This window comes from Mesoplodon densirostris, chromosome 7 (assembly GCF_025265405.1).
Source record: "Mesoplodon densirostris isolate mMesDen1 chromosome 7, mMesDen1 primary haplotype, whole genome shotgun sequence".
NCBI classification, from domain to species: Eukaryota; Metazoa; Chordata; class Mammalia; order Artiodactyla; family Ziphiidae; genus Mesoplodon; species Mesoplodon densirostris.
The window spans coordinates 27,815,896-27,835,000 of NC_082667.1; the positions used below are offsets into that span (position 1 = coordinate 27,815,896).

A 19,105-nucleotide genomic window follows, 5' to 3' on the forward strand; every position below is an offset into this window, starting at 1 on the left:
AGCACCGGGTGTGGCATTTGGGTGCAGGAGCTGAGGCCGGGAAGAGGGGAGTGCTGTGGCCGCAGAGGAGAGCTGCCTGTGTGCACTTAGGCACGTACACGTGTCCTCTGAGGGTCAGGCTTGCCAGGGCGCGGTGGCTCAGCACCCTGGTTTAGTCTGAAGTGGCCACTCAGCTGCAGATGCCCTCTGATCCAGCAGGATGGGTCAGCTGCCTTGCCTTCTGCCTTGTGCCCTCACCCTAGGGAGACGAACTGTCCTTTTGGATGGAGCTCCAGGCCTGCCCTTGGGGACAGCACGGCAGATACTGTGTGGAAGCACTGCCCCGAGGTGGCCTTTTACTCATTCTTGAACTAATTCTTGTTTATTTATTGATAGGTATATTTATATATTTATGAATGGGAACTCTTCAGGGATGCTTTGACGCCATCTTCCAGGATGGTGGCCATCTATTTGTGATGTCCTTGGTAGAATCGTGAGACTTACAGCCTATGATTTTTCTCCAAACTTGACTGACTTAGGGAGACCAGGTGAACAAAATTCTAGCTGAACAGTTGAATAAGAAACATTCAAATTACTCCAAGTAAACAAATGCGTTTTACTATAATTAATTCCCAGAATATCCCTCCTCCCCACCCCAAAGCTGTGCCTCCTCTTAAATGGGAAGCAGCTGCTTCTTGACATGGCTCACATAATCATTTCTTCCTCCTTTTAAAAAAAATCATAACTAGGCTTCCTAGGAGTCATTCATACAGTATTATTCTAAGATTCAGCTTTGTTTGGTGAATTTTTGTCATCTTGGAATGGTGTCCATATTCTTCTGTTTATTTCTTTTTGCTCTGGGCCTTAATGTTAACGAGATTTTTTTTTTTTTAAGGGTTTTCTTCTTTGTTTAACGCTTGGCTCACCAAGGCCAAACACAAATTCTTCCCTTTTCTGTTCCTCAAGAATAAACCTCATCTGTTTTTTATTATTGACAAAAAAACCATTTTTTTTTTTTTTTTGCCTCGGTTCTCAATGACTTCACTGCTCAGTTTTGAAGTTCAAAGTGTAAATACTTAGGGTTAGAATTGCTTAAATTTGGTGGTGTTGATGGTGACTATCTTTGGAAAGCATTAACATGACGCTTTAGAAATGACATTCATAATGGGCTTAAACAAATGAATAGGGCTCTCCCCCCACTTTTGCTTTGTATGCGCGTTCGTGTGTTGATTCTTTAAAAGATAGGGAATTGATTGCAGTGCTGCTTCCTCTTGAAGTAGTTTTATTTTGTCTAGTGTTAGTATTTGCAGGTCCTGGAGGTGAAGATAAAGAATAAATGCAAGAGAGAAGTGGGAATTGGTGGCTACTATAAAGAAATTTGGAAGGTCTTAGAACCCCAGCACCTGAGCAGACTCTAGCGGTCAAAATATTTACCTCATGTTAAAGAAAGGCAAATCTAGCGTAAGAAACGAATACCATAGAGGGTTTAGAAGTTTTAGAAACATTTAAAAGATATGAGGACGTTTCAAACACTGTTTGGCACTGTTACTTAAAATCTTTGAGACAAGCTGATAATTGAAAAATAAATCTGTCAATAGAGAGTGCATATTTCATAATATACCAAAATGGTTTGTATACCTACAGTAGCATTATTGAGGACCAGTATTTTTATGTAGTAAGTTATTAGCATATGGACAATTGATGTTTCCAGAAGGAAAGAAAACAGATTTTTAGAGTGGGTTTTTATCAGTGCAAAACAAAAATATACATCCCTCAACAGTAGCTTATTTTTTACAAAGCTTGCCTGGTGAATCAGACCAGCAAAGTACTTGAATCTGATTTTTGGAAAGCCCAGGTACTATTATTGTTCAAAATGCACTTTCACTGAGTTTTAAGTTTCTTTTATATTTAAAATCAGGGTTCAAATGTGCACATTCAATTTTTATAGTATTTATTTGCAAAGCATATACTAAATAGTAATTGGCTGTTAATTTTATAGACATGGTAGCTAGGGTAGTAAATCAATGACCTACTAAGCATTTTTGACAAGCAATTTTCATATCCGATGACCTCACATTTCCTTTTCAGAGTCAAATGCTATGTAATTGTTCCGTTGTGTGTTTGTATAAAACGAATCACAACACGGTAAGAAAAAGGTTAGCCTTATAAAAATAATAACCCGACTAAAATATTCACTTGAGCTTATTCAGATTGTTCATAATGCTTTCAAAGGACATAGCAAAGCTTTTGTGGAGTATTTGCATATTATTTATTATCTATGGACTAAATTGATTTTTTGAAGTTGCTTTACATTTTAAAAGCACCTTTGCTTAATATGAAAGCCCTTTAACTGACAGATTAATTCTTAAACTTTATTTTGAAAAGAAAATGGGGAAGAATTTGTGTCTTTCGAATTAAAAGAAGTGAAAAAAATAAACCAGACATTCTAAAAAAATAGAAGAAGAAACCTGATTTTTAGTACTAATGAAATAGCAGGTGACAAAATAGTTGTCTTTTTGATTTTGATCACAAAAAATAAACTGGTAGTGACAGGATATGATGGAGAGATTTGACATCCTGTCACTGATTCAATTATTCTAATTCTGAATAAAAGCTGTATACAGTATGTGTTTATGCTACAGTGGGTTTTTTTTAAGTGACTGACATTCATCATATCGGTTAGACAGTTTTAAAAACCTAGGCTTTGTTTTCCGCAATGTTGTCAAGAACAAATAAAGTATAATTTGTGGTATATTAAAAGCAAACTGCTCAAAAATGCTAGATATAACTGCTTCAAGATAGGCTAATATATTTGGAAATGTTATCTTGAAAATTCAGTTTCTCCTAACAGATGTTAAACGGCTTTTTAAAAAACTGAGACCCTTTACTTAAATATGCAAGTTACTTTTCTAACTTTTACTTTTTGTCTACTATTTGTCAAAAGCTTTGAGAATATGGAACTATGATTCAAAAAACTAGTATTTCATATGAAAATGAGTTCAATATATCCACAAAGACATGTTTATATTGTTATAAATGTACACACCTACCAATGTTCATAATTAACAAAGGGTTTTACCTGATGCAATGGAAATCTGAGTTAGCTTTTTTATACTTTGTCTCAGACCGATGTTTTGTAAAAATCTCTCACCAAGCTTCAATACATGTTTTTCCCCAGTATCCTAGCATGAATGTAGCTGTCGGTTTGAATTTCAATCCTGAATTATGTCTATTGACATAATTTCACAGTGTGGACTTCCATTGTTTAAACAGAGACCATCTACTTCTTTGTCTAAGTTTTCTATCACTCAAGTTCTTTATTAACAACTACTATGGCAGACTAATTATTTTTAATGGAGTCTTAATCCCAAAATACTATCTTGTCTTCATCAATTTCATAACAGGATGCATAAATGCAAATTCATTTTATTTTAGTCTTCATATATTAGCAAACAAATTTTTTCATTTCTTAAAAAAACCTTAGCATTTTTGGTGGGAGCTTTTTCAGAAATGAAGAGAAAATACGTTTTTCATATATAATTTTGAATTTCATAATGTTTTATATGCTACCTGCTGTAACATGCACTTTACCATGACCTGAGTGCCTTAAACACACATACACTAATGACCACTGTAAGGCATCTTGATTTGCTTTTATTTAAAAATAAAATTATTGGGGCTTCCCTGGTGGTGCAGTGGTTGAGAGTCCGCCTGCCAATGCAGGGGACACGGGTTCATGCCCCGGTCCGGGAAGGTCCCACATGCCGCGGAGCGGCTGGGCCCGTGAGCCATGGCCGCTGAGCCTGCATGTCCGGAGCCTGTGCTCCGCAACGGGAGAGGCCACAACAGTGAGAGGCCCGCGTACCGCAAAAAAAAAAAAAAAAAATCTATTTTCTCTAGATACAGCATAAAACAAAATTTAAAGTGAAAGTATTTCTGCTGTACTATTTCTGTATAGAAAGTTGGTTAAAATAACGAAGAATGGTGGCCTCATTTTGCAATCCTAACTGTTTTTCAAGGATTGGAGGTCAAATCGTTAAGAAAAATATTTACATAAGCTATTAGCAATCATAATTAGAGTGTCATATAATTCTGCATCAACCACTAAGGAGGAATCACTAGAAGTCCAGGTGCTTCTTGCCTCGGGCCGTCATGCCACAGCCTGGGCCCAGCAGCTTGGCGGATTCTGCCAGATCCTGTTTGCTCGAGCGGCTCACTGTGTCTGACAAGTCTGGAGGCAAATGCAGTCGCTATGGCAGAAGATTTCAGGGGAAGGAAAGAAAGAAGAAAAGAAATAATTAATTTTGCTTTTGCCAGCACACTTCAGAATACAATATTATGCTCTGTTGATCAGCATTTAGTCTTGCATATAAAATTCCTGCTAAAACAATTCTTCAGACTGAAGCCCAATATAATCACATCTTATTCCTACTAGATTTTACAAATTGTAGCCATTACAGAAACTGGACCAGGAATATGAGTGGCACATTTCCAGAGTCCAAACCTAAATGTATTAAGATTTTTCTTCCTTAGGTAGAAATGAAAACATGTAAGTGCATAAATAAAAGCATAATTTAAAAATATCACATAATAATGGCAGGGTTGTGTTTTGGCTTTTTTTTTTTTTGGCTAGAGCTCCAAGATGGTATTATTTTTCAACTGAATGTAGCTTTTCAGCAATTATGGATTCCCACAAATGCTTGTTTCCCTTTGTCTATTAAGTTGACCTGATAATTTTTATTTTAAGGCTATACTTTCTTTAAGGAACTTACGATTTTCATAGACAAATGTCATATTGACATAATGAAAAAAATGATACCAATCAAAGGGTCAATATTTTTCATATGCCCAGGTAAGTCAGCCATAACATCTGCTATAGGTCTTGGTAGTTTCTATACATCATGTTGGGTCATGTTTTCAAACATACAGTGTAGCTTTGAACACCTCTCTATCCTAACTGTTTTTCTGCAGATACAGGTTGATTTAAGGAGACCCAGTAACCAACCATCATTACAAAACAGTTACTGTAATTAGGGAGAAATATTCATATTTCAAAAAACCTTTTTTGGTTTTCAAAAGGATCTCTATCAAATTCCTTCAACTATCAGTGCTCCCAGACCACATGATTTGGTTTCATAAAAATCCAAACTCAAAGGAACATGTTTCTTGCATGAGGCAGAGTGGGTGTGCGAGGCTAAAGGTAAGTAGGGCAGGATGGGGTCATCCCCTGATGACTAAGAAAGCCTTGATGAGGTGAACTGACCTGGAGACAACCTACCTAAAACCCTTAATTTGAAAACTCCCTTCAATATGAAAAAAAAAAAAATTCAAGATGAAAAAGGGAAAAACCATTTTTTTGGGGTCAAAATATTGTGATCCACCAACATATGTTCTGGCTAGTTTCTTTCCTGATAAAAGGCTTGTTTATTGTCATGTAAACACAAGCTGTGTGCAAGGATCAAAACATTTTAAAACATTAAAAATAATTTATGAAAATATTCTTCCTTGATTTCAGTTTGCTGGTACAAATATATCTAGGATGAAAGACACTATTATATAGATATGTGATCAACAAAGATGTCAGAAAGGTCCAGAAAAGCTATAATATCGATACAGTAATATAAATATAGTATTATTCATTTGTATGCTTAGCACCCATCCTGTCACTGAAGTCATTAAATGTCTATTTCTTGAATAATAAAAAAGAACTCAAATAAGACATATTTTGCCTTTGCTTTAAACAATTCTTTCATTTCTTCATACCCTAGTTTCAGAAAGGATTTCAGGTAGAAATGAAAGTGTGAAAGGCTCAGGAAGGAATCTAGAAGACATGCATGACTCTAAAGTCTGAGGTCACGAATGTCTTTGCAGTAGTTTTAACTCTATCAATGTTCATGTGAGGAAGCAGGAGGGGAAGAGATATTTAATTATATGGCTGAGTTTAAATGTTTCTTTAAGATCTTGTAGCAATTGCTAATAAGCAAAGGAAAAATGACTAGGGTATATGCATGACCTGAAGGCTCTCTGAAACTTAAAGAAAAGTCACCATTAAAAAACATATGTGTGGGGGCTTCCCTGGCGGCGCAGTGGTTGAGAGTCCGCCTGCCGATGCAGGGGACACGGGTTCGTGCCCCGGTCTGGGAAGATCCCACATGCCGTGGAGCGGCTGGGCCCGTGAGCCATGGCCGCTGAGCCTGCGCGTCCGGAGCCTGTGCTCCGCGACGGGAGAGGCCACAACAGTGAGAGGCCCGCGTACCACAAAAACAAAACAAAACAAACAAACAAAAACCCTTATGTGTGTGTGTGTGTGTGTGTGTGTACTTTTGTTTGGGACCTCACAAAGATGAGGTCAGATGGTAATTAGGCCGTTTAGGAAATCAACTAGAGTCAACAAATATTTAGAATCTACTCGAAGCAAAGCATTCTGAAAAGATATGTGAACAGAGCACCGTCCACACTCCGTGCTGCCTCACAATCCAGTAACAGGCATGAGGCAAGCACACAGGTAACCCTCATAGTGAGCAGTCCAAGTTCTGTCTACAAGAACGGCAGAGACAAAGCAGAAATCGTGCTGCGGGGAAGGGGGCCAGAAAAAGCATCACCGAGATGGGCTAGGTGTTAAATACTGAACTGGATTCTGACATACAGAAATGGTGATTTGCTTAATGGTGGAATGGATATATCTCTAAGATGCATTTGGTGGAAGGCTTCTACTGCTCTGACAATCCAAATGAGGAAACTAGTGTAGTTTATTCAGAACCAGCATAATACCATTTATTTCAGGAGCTTACCTATTTGCTAAAAATTTCTCTTCCTTTGCTTCTCTAGGCAACGAGTGTGAGCCAGTTGGCGGAAAGCCCTTCATAGCAAAAGTAGCTAAATGTGACGTGTGACACGCTTGGAAATCTTTCAGGTTGAATGGCTTTGAAGAAGAGTCAAATACCATTCGTGTGTAACTTCTGAGCACAAAAATTTGGGGTGATGTGGTTAAATGCTTCTAACCAAATGTCACACCGTAAAAGCTAGTTGCACACCCGTGTCCTTTGAAAAAAGCCAAAGGATGGCTCTTGGAAACATGTGAATCTATGTGTGATTCTGCCAGCTTTTGTTGATTATTACTCGAACGAGCTTACTCTGCAGCCTAAATTCTCAAGCAGTGGGTTTTGTTTTCTCCCTTTCTAAGCCTCCCCCGTGCACCATGTCAGTGCGATGTGAAGCAGCGAGGAAGAAGGAGAGATCAGGTTCCAGGCTTGCCAGGTGTGTCAGGCATTTTCCCTTCGAGGCTTCTAAAGCATTTACACACTTGACACGTAAACGTTCAGATGCTGCTGTACCCCAGATCTGTCTTCTGAGAAAATGCACTGTAAGGTACTCTACACAGTATGGTGACCTCTTTAGACCAAAACTGCAAGGCTGTGGGGGTATAAACGTTTGGACCTTGAGGTTGCACTGGGTAATGGTTTCAGTAAAAATCAAGACTATCAAAAAATGTTGTAGAGATTCAATCTTGTAAACCAGATCAAGGTACTCATCTTTCTCATTTTATACCTGGGGTTCTGAGGCCAGCACCAAAAACATACCTTACATCTTTTTTAAAATTTATTTTATTTTATCCATTTATTTAATTTTTGGCTGCATTGGGTCTTTGCTGCTGCACGCGGGTTTTTCCTCTAGTTGCTGAGAGTGGGGGGCGGGGGCGGGGCCGGGGGCTACTCTTCGTTGTGGTGCGCTGGCTTCTCATTGCAGTGGCTTCTCTTGTTGTGGAGCATGGGCTCTAGGTGTGCAGGCTTCAGTAGTTGTGGCCCGCCGACTCTAGAGGGCAGGCTCAGTAGTTGTGGCTCGCGGGATCTAGAGCGCAGGCTCAGTAGTTGTGGCTCATGGGCTCTAGAGCGCAGGCTCAGTAGTTGTGGCTCGCGGGCTCTAGAGCGCAGGCTCAGTAGTTGTGGCTCATGGGCTCTAGAGCGCAGGCTCAGTAGCTGTGGCTCGCAGGCTCTAGAGTGCAGGCTCAGTGGTTGTGGCGCATGGGCTTAGTCGCTCCGCGGCATGTGGGATCTTCCCAGGCCAGGGCTTGAACCCGTGTCCCCTGCGTTGGCAGGCGGATTCTTAACCACTGTGCCACCAGGGAAGCCCTACCTTACATCTTGAGCTAAAAATTTTCCACCTGATTTTCTTTTCCCAAATTCTGGGAGGAAGGGATTGTGCTGCTGAGGAAGGAGATGCTTGTCCGGCTGACTGCCTGCCTCTTTTTTCCATGAATGCCTTGTCTAGAATGATGATTTCTATGTAGGCAAAGGGATCTGGGAAAGGTGCGACAACTCCCAAGGTTCCGCAGAGGCCTATGTACTTTACAGTGATTCATCCCACTGCGTTAATGGGTCCCTTTTCTTCAGTGCTACAAGGTGGGAAACAGCGAGGCTGACAAAATGCCCTGGCGGATTAGGGGAGTTCCTGCCAAAAGGCACCCTTAGCCTCATAGGAAGGCCTGGGTCGTAATAAAGAAGTAGCAGCGGAAGTGCTTTGCTCTGTGGCCCCAGGGAGTATCAAGCTGAGCTGGACTGAGATTCTTCCCCCTCTGCCTACCTCTCTGTCCCTTTGTTAGGTTGAGCCACTGACTATATTTTGTTCCTTCTTGAGTCAGCAACTCTACTGATTGTACATAGGATTGGGTTTCCTGGCTCCACAGTTCTCTTCCTAATTCCCTTTCTCCCAGCCTGCCAGACGTGTGCTCAGCACTCACAGTTCCCCGACAGAAGGGGCAAGATAATGAATCTAGGTTACACCTGGATTTGAGACAAATTGCGGGTAAATACCATTAAAATAAGTTAAATCAATTTATATTTTTCATATTTTGCCAAGACCAAACCACCAGGCACTGTTTGTTTTCTGAAAACAATTGATATAGTACATTTTAACCCTTAGCAAATGAATATTTGTTTTAATTCTTTAAAATTTATGACATTTCCTGAAAAGTCAAACTTTCCATTACTCATAATCCCAGAAATAGGAGTTAATATTTCAAAATACTTCCTAAGAGTTTTCTTCTTTTTTCTTTAAAACACAATCAATTTAAATTAAAACTTGTAAACACCTTAGAACACATAGGTTCCACATTGGTCCCTTCACAGAGGCAGCCAGTGACAGTTTAATACCTCCCTCTGTCACTCGCTCTCAATGTGACTTCAGATACGTCACTTCACCTGTCTAGCTTCAGTATCCTCATCTATCACAAGTGAATAATTCTCCCCTCATAAGATCGTTATGGGGATCATATGAGATATGAAGTGTTTTGTGAATTATTAAGTACTACACAAATTTATTTCTACCTCTTTTTGCTTCAAGAAGGCATTTGAGGTGGCTCATAAAAATACCTTTGGGAAAGATAAAAATAAGTGAGCTTATTAGGGCAAGGAAATGAATCTACAAATTTAATGAAAAACGTATTTGTAAGCAACAGCAACAGAATATTGGACTTGGCCAGCAGGTCTCATCACTAAGTCTGAGCATTTACTACTCATCGCCCTCTACTGCAGTGCTGTAAAGAATTATAAATATAAAAGGAAACTGCAGTCATTGTCTCCGCTTCTGGGAAGATTTAAAAAGGCTAAATAATTTCCCTCATACTTAGTAAGACAATAGTGAAAATGGGGCATGTCAGGTGCCTGGCTTCTGGGCCAGTGAAAATATGCATGGCTGTGTAAAGGAGGCAATTTGGGGTCCATTTATTTATTTTTATTTATCTATTTTTAAAATTTATTTATTTTTGGCTGCATTGGGTCTTCGTTGCTGCACGCAACCTTTCTCTAGTTGCGGAGGCTACTCTTCGTTGTGGTGTGCAGGCTTCTCATTGCAGTGGCTTCTCTTGTTGTGGAGCACGGGCTCTAGACGCGCGGGCTTCAGTATTTGTGGCACGTGGGCTCAGTAGTTGCGGCTCACAGGCTCTAGAGTGCAAGCTCAGTAGTTGTGGCGCATGGGCTTAGTTGCTCCGCGGCATGTGGGATCTTCCCAGACCAGGGCTTGAACCCGTGTCCCCTGCACTGGCAGGCAGATTCTTAACCACTGTGCCACCAGGGGAGCCCATATTTATTAAAAAAAATCTATGTTGCACATGTATTTAATGCTGACGCAATAACAAAAGAAATATCAGAAGATGAAGCTTCTCCACTCAAGTTTTAAAAGCATTTCCCCTTCTTTATATTACGGGCAGGAAACCAATGCACAACGGACTTGCCACCCCACTCCATTGATTTTTTTCAAGAGCTGTGTGATGCCCTAACCTGGAGTATGGTTTGCTGATTTCTGTAGCCATATTCTGTGTTATGAGGCACTGCTCTGGATGGTAGGGAATGAATTAGAGTATAGGCTAAGTAGCTGCAATACAGAGATATCCCAACCCACTTCAAAAAACGGCTAAAAAACAGATAGAAGTTTATTTATCCCCCACTTTATGGGCCAGAAGTAGGCAATGCTGAACTGGAAGGACTGGTCTGCCATCCTCAACAAGTGGCTCCCACTTCTGGCTTCAAGGCTGATCTTTTTGCTCTCTCTCAGCTGGTGGGAAGCAGGGGCCATGAAGGAAGGCTTGCAAGTTGGACACATCACTTCCATACGCATCTAGAACTTAAACATGGCCACACCTGGTTGTGAGGGAGGCTGGGAAATGTTGGAAGAAGGAGCAAATGGATACTGGGAGACAACTAGTAGTCAGCTACAGTTTTGAGAAGGGCCATAGCAAAACGATCACCCTCCCGAAGCATTCACTCTGTGTGTGAGCTTCTGCTAATGGCGGAAGGCTCCCTACTTAGTTTCTGACCAAGGAAATGCACACCTGATACCCCCACCTGCCCAGAGGGCAGGGGTTAAAGTAGTGCTCAGAGTCTCTCTTATATCATAAAAAGAGATATATTTCCTTTGTGGAGAGACTGATTTCCTTCCGGGGGGCGCTAGGAGGAGGGTAGAGGGAAGGATCCAGATGAAGCAGACTTTGATATGTTATTCATCATCACTATTATTTCTTCACAAGATTTCAGAGTGTTATTTCAACTTGCAAAAAGCCCGCACAGTGGTATATGCCGTTATATAATTATTATATTTTTATATTATTGCATTTATATTATTCCATAATCATTACATTATTACAATGCAATGTTACATTGTAGTTATTCTATATCTGGCTAAAATTTTGCAATGTAGAAGGTACATTTGCCTGATTTTGGTGAATTTTTTGTTACTCTTATATATGAGTAGGGCAGTGGAAATCATGCCAGAACCATATGTTTGCTCCTTTTGGATTGATAAGTGTATGTTTGATAGCAGCCGAATATTTCTGGAAGAAATGCTGCCAAAACATGGTCAGGTTTTAGGTTTCAGTTTTGTTTGTTTGTTTAAGATCCAATTCATCCCCAGGGTTTTGGATTAAAATTGTTCTATTGAATGTCATAATCATACTATATCCTTTGAATTGAAAAAAATTCATTTGGTTCTTCCTGATTGATCTGAAAATTAGACAAAATTTCAGAGCTGGAACGTTGCACATTGGCTGCCCATTGAAAAATGCTCAGGTGTGCAATTATTCTGACCGTCAATTATAACTGACAGTATTGTCTTGCCTCCAAACTCACCTCTCTGAAAGCAGATTGTGAAGAACTCACTTGTCTAAACAAAAGTGTGATTTGTGAAAAGGCATGTGTCTGTGGCAGAGATTGCTAGCTTACTTCCAATATCTATTCTCTTCCTTTGCAGCGAGTAAAAGAATCTCTGAGTATTAGTGGGACACATGGCCTCCCAGAATAAAGGCCATGCTCCCCAGCTGCCTTTGCCAATAGCTGAGGCTGAGTGATGAAGCTCTGGTTGCTTCATCTTGAGCAGAAGTGCTATGATTAAGTTCAAGGTTAGATCCTTAGAGAGGGGGAGGTGCCAATTACTTCCCCTTTCCCTTGGCATCGTTATTCGACCCCAGCAAGAGGGCCCCCGCCCTGGGCCCTGACCCACGCCTCCTCATGGGGTGAGGAATTAACAGGGCGAAGGGGATGTGCCCATCTAGAGCCTGTACCCTTCATTATAGGACACACTCTGGGTACTCAGAACCTCGGAACTCCCTGTGCAAATGGCCACAAAGCCTGCACAGGTCTCTTCCCCAGGTCTGTCCACCGTGGGCGAACTGTGTTGTCTATGGGCACACCCTGGGGCCCCAGCAGGAGCCAAGGGGTGGCTGTTTGTGGGGACTGTGGACAGATTTTGGATGTGAAGGCTGGGTGTCCCCAAGCACAATCACGTTGCCCGCTGTGTGTGGGAAGGAGACAGGGGTGGGGAGAGAAAGGAGATGGGCTGTAGGCCCGTTCTTCCTATGTCTCCATGTTCTGGAGCAGAACCCTGATCCTAAATTTAAACTTGGCTCTCCAGGTAGGTATATTTGTGAAGCAAGGAAGGGAAAGCCTATTTAATGATTTTTTGGCTTGATAACGTTTAAATATTGAGGCATATAATAATGTGGTCCTTTATTTGCATTCCTGTTCTAGGCTCCACAACGTTAGGGACAAGCCAAACTTCCCTCTTCCCAATCGCTGAAATGTGGACTTGAGGGTAGGTGCTGAAGCAGCTGTCCTGGGCCATCAAACGGAAGCTATGGGCTGAGGAGGGCATAGCAAAACCACAGAATTAGTTTAGTGTCTCCTGACACCAAAAGAGCCCTGGGTCACTGAATTGAGCTTTTATGGGGTATTTTCTCCATATTATTTAAGCCACTGCATTTTTGAATTTCTGAAATTAGCAGCCTAACCTATATCCTCCTTATGGAGAATTTGGTACCTGAAAAATGGATCGAGTTCTACCATCAAAATCTAAGTTGGCAGTATATATTAGTCCATGCCATTCTCTCACCTCATCCCAGCTCACCCTTCCCCCATCCCATGTCCTCAAGTCCATTCTCTATATCTGCGTCTTTATTCCTGTCCTGCCCCTAGATTCTTCATAACCATTTTTTTTAAGATTCCATATATATATGTTAGCTGATTCACTTTGTTATAGAGCAGAAACTAACACACCATTGAGAAGCAATTATACTCCAGTAAAGATGTTTAAAAAAAAGAAAAATCGGGCTTCCCTGGTGGCGCAGTGGTTGAGAGACCGCCTGCCGGTGCAGGGGACGTGGATTCGTGCCCCGGTCTGGGAAGATCCCACATGCCGTGGAGCGGCTGGGCCCGTGAGCCATGGCCGCTGAGCCTGCGCATCCGGAGCCTGTGCTCCGCAACGGGAGAGGCCACAACAGTGAGAGGCCCGCGTACCACAAAAAAAAAAAAAAAAAGAAAAATCTACGTTGGCTTAGTGGTTGGAAGGTGGGCAGTGAGGTCAGTATCACAGGTTGGAAAGCTGACTACCCTTGTTAGGCCTGTGGCTCTGGTTGAAACATTGGAGAAATTCAGGATATTGTTGTGTTAGTGACTTCTTGCCATTTTTGGCAAAGTTATTTACAAAAGAGAAATGAACATAGGCTAGAGCTATAGAATATGCAAGAAGAGATAGAGGGACTCCAACTCTATTAAAGGAAATGCCCTGCCTGCAGCTCACAACTTAAAGTGAGTAAAAGCTTGGTAATTCGGGATGTCAGAAAGTTGAAAAAACCCAGCTATTTCTGCAATTGCACACCAGAGCAGGCAACCTTCACAGATGCCTTTGCCCCTAAGCCTTGGTGAAATACCTCATTAAGAGGCTGGCCAGAAAATGGGGGCCGGCTCAGAGACAAAAGTCAGATTAAGGGTGTTGCCTTCCCTCTCAAGTCAATTATTTCAGATGGCTTCAAGCTAGTTACAAGTAAGATGAAAGAGATGGGTATAGGTAGAACAGAGAGGCCAGAAAATAAGACTCAGGTCTTACAAGGTAAGAGTTGTGGTGGACATGCGCCCATTTCAACTGCCTTGTGGTGTGTCTGCCTGCAGGCAAGAGGCTGGAAAAGTGTGAATTAGGCTCATCCAGTTAGACGCAGCTGTACTATTTAGAAGGTGGAAGAGAAGCAGGTGCTCTCCTCTTGCTACTTTTACTGCTGCAATTGGCAAGCACTGTTGCAGGGACAGTTTTTGTTGTTGTTGTGTTTTTCTGCATTCTAGTGACTAGTCAACAGCTTCATAGGCTTCATGGGAGCAGAGAGGCAGCTGTAGAAATGGAGGCCAGTCCAGTGTTTCATTGTCCAGTGACTTGCTTGATGGGGGCCAAGAAGCACTAGCAGCAGTGGCAGCGGGAAGTTACTTGCCCCAAGACTGCAGCCACGGAGCTGTGTGCTTTCAGTGAATAGCTCCAGTTACGGTCTCCCAGTTCCTCACCTTCCTGACTTTGGTAGAGGCAGTAGCCTCTCTGGAGGCCAGTTTGGTGACACTATCCTTCAGCCCTTCCAATTATTGCACTAGCTCCCAGTTTTCTGGTATAACCTTTCTGACTGCATCAAATAATTAGATGGGATCTGTTTCCTGCAGCTGAATCCTAGAACTATGTCTGGACAACTCCTTGGCTGTGATTACTTGCATGTGGAAGCAAAGGGAAGCAAATCAACCCGGAACCTCATAAAATTTTGAGGGGGTTGTTTTGCCAAAGAAACTACAAGCCTGGTCAAGAGTCTATGAGTATTCAACCCCTAAAGAAATCTTAAGTCCCCAAATCTGATCTATCAATAAGTGCGCTGTAAAAACTGTGCAGCCCCCAAAGGGCACAGACTCTAATGGCGACTTCACGTAGCCATCAATGATAACGGACAAGGAATAACTTTCTAAAGGGATACAAAGGAGAGTGGACAAAGGAGTTCCTTCCAGAGGGCAGAACTGAGGGTTACAAACTGGGCTACACTCCTCTACTGCCAGGGCAGAGAATTTTTGCAGTTTCTCTCCTGTAGGATTCCCCACTCACCCCTGAAGAAGAAGTAAGTGTGTGGGAAGAGGCTGTGCACGGATATTTGGATTCCGAAGGGCTGTGGACTCTGATAGAGGCTGTCATTAACCTCCAGTGTCCACTCTCCCTTCCTCCTTTAGTAGAAGAACCTGGGAATATATGGCCATCCTGAATAAAGACTTTACTTCCAAGCTTCCCTTTCAACTGGTTGTAGAATACGTAACCAAGTCTGAAAAATACCGAAGTGATGTTGCAACTTCAGGGTATTCAAATGGGATTTGAACTCAGGCATTCTGCCTTCAAAGTCCACATTCTTACTCGCTGCTCTATGTGCCAGAACTTTTCTAAGCACTGGAGGTAAAATAGTGAACAAGACAGGCAAAATCCTTGCTTTCAAAAAACTTACAACTTCAGAAAGGGACAATACATAGACACTTATTAACACAAGGAGAGACAGCTAACATACAAGAAAGCCAACAAATGGAGAAGATAATTCAGACAGTGAGAAGTCTTTTAAGGAAATGAAACATGGTGATATGATACTGTCTGGGGGTACTACTCTAATTGGTGAAAGCCTTTCTGCAGAGTACATTTGAGCTAAGATCTAAATTTTCAGAAAAGACCAATGAGGACCTGAAAAAGAAGTTTCCAGGCAAAGGGAATGAAATACAAAAGTCTTAAGGTAGGAATAAGCTTGGCATTTTTGAAGGACAGAAAAAAAGGGCACCTTTTCTGGAGCAGTCACCAAACAGGGGGGAGTGGCCACGGCTAGGAGAAGTTTGGCTTGGTAGGAGCACAGTGGGAATGGGAGGATGCTGTGGGTCAGTAACAGAAAACAACAGTTGTTGCAAACGTGTATTCTATTAACGACAGAATTTTCCAAAACGTGGTGTACACAGGCTGTTCTAGATCCTGCTTTCTTTTGATTCAGAAAAGACATTCTAGTCACTAAGTGACCCACAGGGTCCTCCAACTGTCACCGTGCTCCTGTGGGGAGCGGTGGTTCTCAGCCTCACGCCTGCCCAACAGGAAGATTCCAGGTGGAGGGGTTGGGCCCTGTGTGAAGTGTGCATGGAGGAAAGCCTCTGAGTGCTGTTTGTGGGGATGGCTTGTTGCGTTTAATCCTCTTAAAATGGAGTCAGCATCTTTTGGACTACATCATAATAAGAATACCACCATGTTTCAGTTCCAATGTTCCTGAACTTTCAGACATTGGAGATATGGGGAGTCATGTTATTCTCCTCCTTTATTTCATACACTGATGGAGAACAAACTAGATTATTCCTGGAGAACTTTCCTTAAAATAGTTGTACTTTCGGGCTTCCCTGGTGGCGCAGTGGTTGAGCGTCCACCTGCCGATGCAGGGGACACGGGTTCGTGCCCCAGTCCGGGAAGATCCCACATGCCGCAGAGCGGCTGGGCCCGTGAGCCATGGCCGCTGAGCCTGTGCGTCCGGAGCCTGTGCTCCACAACGGGAGAGGCCACAACAGTGAAAGGCCCACGTACCACCAAAAAAAAAAAAAAAAAAGTTGTACTTTCTACACAAACTAAAGGCAGTATCTTTTTCTTTCCTTTGGGTCTCTCCTTTTTCTTTTGCACATTTTATTCTCATTCATGTTCTAACATGAGCAGGACTGAAAAAAATATATCATTTAGGTAACAGTTGGAATAAAGTGACTTGAATTGTGACCTAAACTTGGACAGTAGAAACTGTGAAAGATGCCTCCCCCCCGCCACTAGCCTCTTCTCTGGGATGGATAAAGGCTAAAGGAATGGGGTGGCTAAGTCCCACATGGCCACTGTGATCTTGTGGTTGTGCATCATGGCCTGAATGAGACTCCCCATATCTCCTGAACGGACTCCCTCTCATTCACCCTTCCTGAATTGTAGCAGGGTTTCTCACTCTGGCAACCTTTTGACTGGTCTCCAACTCTGCTTAACCCAAGGCTTGTATGGGCTCTGGATCACACAATGCAGGCAGGAGCATATAAGCTCCAGAGTGTATAGAATCTGAATTAAGCTTGAGCAGGGCCAAGCTGAGAGACTCTTGAGATCTAGGGCCTACTGCTGCTCTGGCAGTAAGTGGAAGAAGACTGAGATCTTTCTGTGGAGAGACCGTCGTTTTGATAGGCTCTTCAAGCCTGCTTTGTCCAGAAGGCCCCTTTTCTACCCGAGACAAGTGAGGAAACATTTTAGGAGCAATATTTTGGTACTACCCCTCCGATGGCTTAAGAAGAGTAAGATATTTTAGGAACATATACCGTTTTTGGATCTGAATGTTGAGCTTGAAAAAAACACTTCTTTTAGAAATAAATTCAAACTACTAATTATATGAGAACTTTTTTTCTCTTAAAGCATATGGAAACTATTCTGGAGGTGGCAAAAGGTCCAACCTGCTCTTGTCTGCTAGAATTCAAACTAATGTTTGCTCTTTACTATAATCTGAAGCCTCTTACTCAGTAAACTGTTAGCAGATAAATATGTGTGTAAGCTCAAGGCTGATCCCTAAATCTCAGAGATTTTTGAAACTATAGCAGATGCACTTTAACTTAGGGACTGGCAGAGGTCTGACTGATACATAGCTAATGGAAGAGATGAATGCTAACATGTGAAAAAGCAGGAATCAGATAATTTTGAAATCAGATAATTGCTTAAGTTATCACACTAATTTCAGTCCACTAAATAACTCCAAATTGGCAGCTCTGGATGAACACGCCCTCAACCATATATTTTCGTATGTCAGTATGAACATATATTGATTTCCTTTTGGCTGTCCATGAATGAGTCCTGGGAGCATAATGGCCAATGTGTTTGCTTGCATAATGCCCTACAGTGTATGCAGAACATTGCTCCACAAAGCCCTAAGATGGGGTATGAAGGGCTCGGTGGAAATGGCAATGTACAACACGTCGACAGCATTAAATCTCCCAACTGCTCTGCAGTTACTTTGAGATCCCCACGTTTAAGGGTTTGCTAGTTCCTGGATATGAAGAAAGAATTTTTAATGGGGCCAACTGTAGGTGTTTACAAGGGGGAATTGTTGTTTTTTATTAGGAGCTGCCTTATGTTCAATAGTTGTATTTACTTTGTCAAGCTAGCCAGAATTAGAAATCCCCATTGCTAGGCAGCCCAGAGTGTCTGCGAAGTATTTCTGGGCATTCAGAACTGAGGCATGTGCTGCCCAAAGGCAGGTTTCATTACAGTGTGTTATTTAGTCCTGGTTCGTCCCTCCCTACCCACACCCCCCCAGAGAGCAGTGCTTCTATCACAGGAAATCTTGCTTACTTTATGCTGAAACATATTTACATGACTGAAACACGACAATTAACACATTTGTAAGGCTTGAGGGATAGGCACACTTTAATGGTTTTTTGAAGCAGGCAGATTTCCTGGAGCTTTTAATCTTATTTTATTTTGTTCTGCATGCGTGAACAAGTTCTTCTTTACTATAGGTATTTGACAAAGTCTACCTGGTGTGAATGTGAATGAAAAGAAAATAATGTAAAACTTAACTTTACGTTTTATCTTTGCCAAACCGTTCCTAACTGCTTTCACCAGTTCAATGTATATTGAGGGCTATGCTATTATTTTTGACATGTTGTGTTAGTTTTTATACAAAGGCGGTTAGGTAGTATGTTTTTGGCTTGACAAAATGAAATGTGGCTTTCTCTCCACTGACAGTATAAAAACTTTTCATGATGAATGAAAAGTATCAATTACAGCGGTGATTTTCCGCACTCTTCATGGTCAAAGGTACACTCTCCTAGGTGGTGTATATTTCACTTGCTCCAAATTTAAATTAACAGCCCGGTGGTATAAAGCAGTATTATTTGATAAGTGCTATTGTGTGTGTGTGTGTGTGCGCGTGTGTATATGACTGTGATGTTTATTTATACATATAAATATACATATAACATGGCAATGTTAGGAATATTTTAATATCGTTAAGTGTATAGATTAACTGCCGAAATCTTGGTAAAATTTTAGAAAAAACCCCTTTCATATCAGAACCCTCGGTAATGAAATGAAACTTCCATTTTCCTTTTGACTTCTGCATGTTAACTCGGAAACCCCCGCCCCAATTCTCACTAAAAGTTTACGGGAAATTTACAAATTACACTGGTTTCAAATAGTCACCCAGTATATCTATCTCTCCCCTCCACAGACCTCCTTCCTCACCAATTTCAAAGGGAGCTCAGTGAACAGACTGGGCAAAGCGAGAGCCCTCTCTCTACATGCCTTAGGGCGGTGATGG

At 41.7% G+C, this 19,105-nt stretch overlaps 1 protein-coding gene across 1 annotated transcript in view; it reads right to left on the bottom strand.

Annotated features, from left to right (window-relative positions):
- Nucleotides 1–2,467: 2,467 nt before the first annotated feature.
- The window catches only part of ELP4 (elongator acetyltransferase complex subunit 4), a 243,868-nt gene continuing 227,230 nt past the window's right edge, over nt 2,468–19,105 (bottom strand). The window contains exon 10 of the mRNA XM_060104001.1: nt 2,468–4,229. Within this exon, the coding sequence (XP_059959984.1) occupies nt 4,098–4,229 (132 nt within the window). The 3' untranslated portion in view covers nt 2,468–4,097. The remainder of the gene's footprint in view (nt 4,230–19,105) is intronic.